We start from the raw sequence: 8,328 nt of genomic DNA, 5'->3' as shown, positions 1-8,328 counted from the left end.
GTCCCTAAAGACCGGAGACGTCCCTAAAGACCGGAGACGTCCTTAAAGACTGGAGACGTCCACGTCCCCATGTCCCTAAAGACCGGAGACGTCCCTAAAGACCGGAGACTTCCTTAAAGACAGTAGACGTCCCAAAAGACCGGAGACGTCCCTAAAGACTGGAGACGTCCTTAAAGACAGTAGACGTCCCTAAAGACCGGAGACGTCCTTAAAGACTGGAGACGTCCTTAAAGACCGGAGACGTCCACGTCCCCATGTCCCTAAAGACCGGAGACGTCCCTAAAGACCGGAGACTTCCTTAAAGACAGTAGACGTCCCAAAAGACCGGAGACGTCCTTAAAGACAGTAGACGTCCCTAAAGACCGCAGACGTCCTTAAAGACCGCAGACGTCCCTGTCCTTAAAGACGTAGGAGACAGAGACATGGGCGGTCCTGTCTCCAGGCTCTCGGCCCGAGGGGGCGGAGCCACGTCTGCGTTTCCACGACGACGACGACACAAAGAAACAGTTTCCTGTTGCTCAGGAGTTCTTTGAGTTCTTTTGATCTAAAACAGAAAAATAAAAACCTCTTACAGAGAAAAAGAAAATCTTCAAAGACGCAGAGTGAAGAAAAGAATGAATCAGTTAAGTTTGTTTGTAGTTTTCTCTGAGGAAACACTTTAAACACTGCAAGATGAGTGTGTGTGTGTGTTTACCTCTGTGTGTGTGTGTGTGTGTGTGTGTGTGTGTTTACCTCTGTGTGTGCGACTGAAACCAGAGACAGTTTTATTTAGTCAAAGGTAAAAAGAAAAACCTTCTGCTACAAATGAACGTAATAAAGTAACGAGAAACAAGAGCAGAGACTTTGATGTTTGTCTGCTGTTTGTCCTCAGGTTTATAAAGAACATTAGAATAAAGAGGAATGTTATTATTCTGTTATATTTATTATATTTATTATAAATCAACTCAACTCTGATGTTTCAACATTTAATTTTCCAACAAAGAACTTTACACATCGTCATCGTACGGTTTTAAACATCTGCTGTCCTTAAAGAGACGTCCCTGTGTCCTCAAAGACCAGAGACGTCTATAAAGACCAGAGACGTCTCTGTGTCTTTAAAGACGTCCTAAAAGACCTGGAGACATTCCCGTGTCCTTGAACGTTTAGTTTGCCATGAATCGAGGTTCATCAAAGGTTAATCTAGTATGTATAGATTATGTATAGATTATATAAACTGGGTTAATTCAGATTTTGTTTCTAGGAAATTGAAAAATCAAACTAAGTCATTATATTTTTGTATAAAATGCTAAAACAGAAGCTTCTGTTCCTGCTCTGAAGACACAGTTAGCGTTAAGAACAATACCGTTGACAAACTGTGGGGGAACCAGAGAGCAAACCCTACACTGTGTCACTCTAAAGCGGTGGAAGTCGCTTACGTTGAGCCGACCGACGAAGACTTAGATGACTTTCTTCATCTCGTCGTACAGCACCAGCACGAAGGCTCCGCCCATCCCTCTGAGCACGTTAGACCACGCCCCTTTGAAGAACGCCCGCCCGCCCTCGTCGTTGGCGATCTTGCGCCAACAGTCGATGGTTCCGCGGTACATGATGTCGGCTCCTCTGCGTCCCGACTGCATCATCATGCGTCTGCGCACCGTGTCGAACGGGTACGAGGCGAGGCCGGCCACCGCCGTCACCGTCTGCGCGATCATCCAGCTCACCAGGATGTGCGTGTTCTTGGCGTCGGGCAGCATTCCCTTGGCCGTGTCGTAGATGCCGAAGTAGGCGGCTCTGTAGATGATGATGCCCTGCACGGACACGCCGAAGCCCTGGTACAAACCTCGGACGCCGTCCGACCTGGAGATCTTCAGCAGGCAGTCGCCCAGGCCGCCGAACTCCCGCTCCGCTCCGGCTTTCCCGACGTCAGCGGCCAGACGGGTGCGGGCGAAGTCCAGCGGGTAAACGAAGCACAGCGACGTGGCTCCGGCGGCGCCGCCCGACGCCAGGTTCCCGGCGAAGTATCTCCAGAACTGGGAGCGCTTGTCCACGCCGTCCAGGAAGACGCCTTTGTACTTGTCCTTGAAGGCGAAGTTGAGCGCCTGCGTGGGGAAGTACCGGATGACGTTGGCGAGGTTCCCTCTCCAGAACGACAGCACTCCCTGTTCTTTGGGGATCCGGACCACGCAGTCCACGATGCCTTTGTACTGCTGATCGGCGGCGATCTGTTTGCTGACGTGCTGGACCTGGAGGAGGAGCTTCACCCGCTCGATCGGCGCCACCACCGTTTTGGAGACGGCGGCGGAGACGCCACCGGCCAGGAAGTCCTTGGCGAAGGAAGCGACTGGGTCGGACATGGTGATGATGATGTTGTTGAAGAGGAAGTGCGGACGATGGAGCCTGAACAGGAAACGGTGGCGTTTCTCTGCTACATCGTCTCTGTTCAGCGTCTTGAAAGGATTTTGTTTCCTTTGATAAAACAAACGTCTTCTGACGAACGTTCACCTCGTCTCGTCTCTGCTGAGGGATTAAAAGCCTCAGATTATAATCCTCACATGCAGCAGCAGGAGCGAGGGAGTGTGAGCGATCATCTGAAGACGAGATCAGGACCAGAGTGTGAAGATTAATCCTGAGAAACAATCACGACAAACGGCTGAAGAACATCTTCTCAAGTCCACGAGCCGCTGCAGACGGTTGCTATGACGACCATCGCACATCAAAGCAGCTCAGACAGAGAATTCCTGCTTTTATCAGTGGGTTTTTTTGCGTTAACCGATCGCCGTCGTTCATCTGATCCAATAATAAAAAGATTCTCTTTAATGAGAACGATCTGCAGAGATGATTCAACCACGTTGTTTTCAGACGTCGTCTAAAGTGACTCGTTCTTCAGGAAATCACAGTTTTCTCATCAAGTAGAAAAAGAAAAAGAAAGGACGATGAGTGATTGTTTGTCAGAAGGAGAAACACTTTTTGTTCCTGAAAAAAACACTGGGCTAATGTTTTTATATTAAACTAAATATACAAAATGATGTTAAAAGCAGTAAAAGAAAACTTTGTTTTCCAGCTAAAATCATTTATTCCTCTTTAGTTGTAACTTTTAAGTGTTTTTCTGGAACACGAGATTAAATTTCCCTGTAATTTAAGATTCTTTCACTTTCACTACAGTAACACAACAGAGGAAAACTACAGTAACACAACACAGGAAAACTACAGTAACACAACAGAGAAGAATACTGTTGTTAGCACAAAGGTCAGAGGTCACAGAAGGTTTTATATCAACATTTAGAGGCTGAAGAATGATATTAACACGTGTCCTCACTGAGGCACAAGTACAAGCCTGTGTGTGTGTGTCTGTGTGTCTGTGTCTAACTGTGTGTGTATATGTGTGTATGCATGTCTGTGTTTTTGCGTGACTGTGTGTGTGTGTATGTATGCTTGTGTGTGTATGTATGCTTGTGTGTGTGTGTGTGTGAATGTGTGTGTGTGTCTCGGTGTGGGTGTGTGTGTGTGTGTCTATGTATGTGTGTCTCTGTGTGTATATGCATGTGTGTGTGTGCCTCTGTGTGTGTGTGTGTCTCTGTGTGTGTGTGTGAGTGCGTGTGTATGTCTCTGTCTCTGTGTGTGTGTGTCTGTAAGTGTGTGCGTGTGTGTCTGTAAGTGTGTGCGTGTGTGTCTGTCTCTGTGTGTGTGTCTGTAAGTGTGTGTGTGTGTGTGAACCTCAGCTGACCTGGTGAAGATGCGTCTGCAGGTGCTCGAGTCAAACGGAGTTCACAGAACAAACACACACAGACACACCTACTGTACGTCTGTCTGTGTGTGTGTGCGCGTGTGCATTCCTGCACTTGTGAGGACACACACAGCGACGCACACGTGAATCCTTGACCTCGACACTACCTCAGGAAACAAAAAAAACATCTCGACTCTGAGACGTGTCGACGGAAAAAAGGTCGGAGACTTTAGGCGGTCCCCACAAAGGCAGAAGAACAAGAAGACACATGCAAGCTGGTACAGTGTGTGTGTGTAGACGTGTGTGTGTAGACGTGTGTGTGTGCGTGTGTAGACGTGTGTGTGTAGATGTGTGTGTAGATGTGTGTGTAGATGTGTGTGTGTGTGTGTGTAGACGTGTGTGTGTGTGTGTGTGTGTGTAGACGTGTTCATCACACCAGCAGACATGAAGACAAAACAGTGTTATGTGGCCAACAGCGCCACCTTACTGTCACAAAGAGTAACTGCACACATTATTAAAACTCATCGATATAATCACACGTCTTATAATATAATTATTCTTATGAGACCACGTTATGATGAAGTATCATGTATTTATAATAATATATATTATAATAATATTCATCATTCGTCGTTATAGAAATAACGTGAGAGAATGAGTGACTTTGGTGTGGGAGAGTGAGTGACTTTGGTGTGAGAGAGTGTGACTTTGGTGTGGGAGAGTGAGTGACTTTGGTGGGGGAGAGTGAGTGACTTTGGTGTGGGAGAGTGAGTGACTTTGGTGTGGGAGAGAGTGACTTTGGTGTGGGAGAGTGAGTGACTTTGGTGTGGGAGAGTGTGCCCTGTCAGCTTACCTCTGCTATCAAACCATTAGCATCTAAACTGTTGAGGAAAAGTTTCTCAGTACCATCACACACACACACACACACACACACACACACACACACACACACACACACACACACACACACACACACACACACACACACACACACACACACACTCTCTCTTGTACTTGCTGCATACTGAGGACCAGCATTTCCACTTTATAAATCAACACAATTACAAATATCTACTTCATGAATGACATCTACAAAGAACTACTGGTTGCAGTACCATAAAATGTCTGCAGGTGGAGCCCCAGAGCAAAAAGGGCTGGAAAACTTTTTCGATTTTATTTTGTTTTTTAAATTTTTGGTCCAACATTTTACAAAAACGTCATACTATACTATGTCTTCCAAAAATTTTTAAAAAAATTGACCCAAAATTAAAAAAAAAAATTTGACCCAAAATTTAAAAAAAAAATTTGACCCAAAATTTAAAAAAAAAATTTGACCCAAAATTTAAAAAAAAAAATTGACCCAAAATTTGAACAAAAATGTTGACCCAAAATTTGAAAAAAAAATTTGACCCAAAATTTTTGGTCCAAAATTTGACCCAAAATTTTTGGTCCAAAATTTGAAAAAAAGAAATTTGGTCCAAAATTTGAAAAAAGAAATTTGGTCCAAAATTTGAAAAAAGAAATTTGGTCCAAAATTTGAAAAAAAAAGTTTGGTCAAAAATTTTGAAAAAAAAAATTTGGTCCAAAATTTTGAAAAAAAAAATTTGGTCCAAAATTTGAGAAAAAGTCGTCCAAAATTAAAATTTTTGACTAATTGAGTATAGCATGTTATAGCAACCTAAGGAAGTGATTTCAATGAAAACAAAGTGAGGACCGGCCAAAATGTCCTCACTCGGTAAAAATGACCTCACTTTGTTGGTTTAAAACCCTCACTGGTCCTCAGTATGCTGCAAGTACAAGAACACACACACACACACCCTCCAGTTCTTCTCTTATCTTCTTCTGTGAACAAACAATGGCTTCTTTCACTCTCTCTCTCTCTCTCTCTCTCTCTGACCACAGAGTTTAAAGTGAAGCTGGAGGGAGTTCATTATTATGGAAAAGAGAGAGAGAGAGAGAGAGAGAGAGAGAGAGAGAGAGAGAGGACGATCATCTGTCTGTTCACGTGATCTCTTACAAAGTCACATGATTACACTGTGACTGTAAACGTAAACAAACAAACTTCTGCTTCATCTTCTTCATCACAACAACAACATGGACGCTGTCCAGGGTCCTGAACCTGACGTCAACACACCACAAGATAACGTTAAAAAAAACTGAGTCTTCTTTCTGCTGTCATGTGTGAGTGAATCTGTGTGTGAGTGTGTGAGTGAATGAGTGTGATTGAATGTGTGTGTGAATGAGTGAACGTGTGAGTGAATGAGTGAACGTGTGAGTGAATGTGTGTGTGAATGAGTGAACGTGTGAGTGAACGTGTGTGTGAATGAGTGAACGTGTGAGTGAATGAGTGAACGTGTGAGTGAATGTGTGTGTGAATGAGTGAACGTGTGAGTGAACGTGTGTGTGAATGAGTGAACGTGTGAGTGAATCTGAGTGTGAATGTATGTGTGTAAATGAGTGAGTGAATTTGTAAATGTGAAAGTGCTGAGAAGAGAGAGAAGACAGATGACAAAGTATTTTAAAAGAAAGAAATGCTGCTGCGCACACACACACACACACCCACACACACACACACACACACACACACACACACACACACACACGCACACGCACACAGATATTTGTGGAGACGTCTGGTTTGAAAACAATGTACGTTCCAGTTGTTTCTTTGGTCCTAGAGACAAACACTGTTGTCCCTGTGTGTGTGTGTGTGTGTGTGTGTGTGTGTGTGTTTGGGGGTGGGGGGGGGTGTGGGGGTGTGTGTGTGCACATGCACACACACACACAGAGTTGAACATGATCAGAGGCTGTTTTTCCATTAAAGTGATTTTTAGGCACATTTTCTATTTTAACACTGGAAAACTTTAAATATTGAAATTTCAAATGGAAACAACTGTGTCGAGTTCTCATAGAAACACTAAAAAAATAACATTTACAATCATTCAAGTCTATGACATTTTAACTGAGACGGATGTTTGTAAACCACTCACTCTCCCACACCAAAGTCCATAGAGAAGACCAGTGATTTTAGCTCACAGGGACACAGGAGCTGCTGGTCCTCTGCTGCCTCGTGTGGTCACTTTGTGTCACTGAGTTAAGTGAGTGACTTTGGTGTGAGAGAGTGAGTGACTTTGGTGTGGGAGAGTGAGTGACTTTGGTGTGGGAGTCAGTGACTTTGGTGTGGGAGAGTGAGTGACTTTGGTGTGGGAGAGTGAGTGACTTTGGTGTGAGAGAGTGAGTGACTTTGGGGTGGGAGCGTAAGTGACTTTGGTGTGGGAGAGTGAGTGACTCTGGTGTGAGAGAGTGAGTGACTTTGGTGTGGGAGTGTGAGTGACTTTGGTGTGGGAGAGTGAGTGACTTTGGTGTGGGAGAGTGAGTGACTTTGGTGTGAGAGAGTGAGTGACTTTGGTGTGAGAGAGTGAGTGACTTTGGTGTGAGAGAGTGAGTGACTTTGGTGTGGGAGAGTGAGTGACTTTGGTGTGAGAGAGTGAGTGACTTTGGTGTGGGAGCGTAAGTGACTTTGGTGTGGGAGAGTGAGTGACTTTGGTGTGAGAGAGTGAGTGACTTTGGTGTGGGAGAGTGAGTGACTTTGGTGTGGGAGAGTGAGTGACTTTGGTGTGGGAGAGTGAGTGACTTTGGTGTGAGAGAGTGAGTGACTTTGGGGTGGGAGCGTAAGTGACTTTGGTGTGAGAGAGTGAGTGACTTTGGTGTGAGAGAGTGAGTGACTTTGGTGTGGGAGAGTGAGTGACTTTGGTGTGGGAGAGTGAGTGACTTTGGGGTGGGAGCGTAAGTGACTTTGGTGTGGGAGAGTGAGTGACTCTGGTGTGAGAGAGTGAGTGACTTTGGTGTGGGAGTGTGAGTGACTTTGGTGTGGGAGAGTGAGTGACTTTGGTGTGGGAGAGTGAGTGACTTTGGTGTGAGAGAGTGAGTGACTTTGGGGTGGGAGCGTAAGTGACTTTGGTGTGGGAGAGTGAGTGACTTTGGTGTGAGAGAGTGAGTGACTTTGGGGTGGGAGCGTAAGTGACTTTGGTGTGGGAGAGTGAGTGACTCTGGTGTGAGAGAGTGAGTGACTTTGGTGTGGGAGTGTGAGTGACTTTGGTGTGGGAGAGTGAGTGACTTTGGTGTGGGAGAGTGAGTGACTTTGGTGTGGGAGAGTGAGTGACTTTGGTGTGGGAGAGTGAGTGACTTTGGTGTGAGAGAGTGAGTGACTTTGGGGTGGGAGCGTAAGTGACTTTGGTGTGGGAGAGTGAGTGACTCTGGTGTGGGAGAGTGAGTGACTTTGGTGTGGGAGAGTGAGTGACTTTGGTGTGGGAGAGTGAGTGACTTTGGTGTGGGAGAGTGAGTGACTTTGGTGTGGGAGAGTGAGTGACTTTGGTGTGGGAGAGTGAGTGACTTTGGTGTGGGAGAGTGAGTGACTTTGGTGTGGGAGAGTGAGTGGTTTAACACTTCAGTTTCTCTCTGTTTGTCCATGACACTAAAGGTTTATAATGATAACATATAGATGATTCTCTCTCAGATTTTCTAACTGTCGACAAAAACCTCGTCCTCATGTTCTGTCTAAACCACAGAGAACTTAATCATCAGTGGTTAAAAAATAAATAAATAAAAATGTTTCTGTTTGTTGT

The 8,328-nt window shown here is 45.1% G+C and overlaps 1 protein-coding gene across 1 annotated transcript; it reads right to left on the bottom strand.

Annotated features, from left to right (window-relative positions):
* Positions 1 to 1,436: 1,436 nt before the first annotated feature.
* LOC310944848 (ADP/ATP translocase 3-like) lies at positions 1,437 to 2,333 on the bottom strand (the record flags this gene model as incomplete). Its single annotated transcript, XM_083910687.1, has 1 exon — positions 1,437 to 2,333. One exon carries the CDS (start codon positions 2,331 to 2,333, stop codon positions 1,437 to 1,439), a length of 897 nt encoding a protein of 298 aa, XP_083766813.1.
* Positions 2,334 to 8,328: the final 5,995 nt, after the last annotated feature.

The sequence above is a fragment of the Microchirus variegatus genome (genome assembly GCF_963457635.1).
Source record: "Microchirus variegatus genome assembly, chromosome: 2".
NCBI classification, from domain to species: Eukaryota; Metazoa; Chordata; class Actinopteri; order Pleuronectiformes; family Soleidae; genus Microchirus; species Microchirus variegatus.
This window is presented reverse-complemented; position numbering and strand designations above follow the sequence as displayed.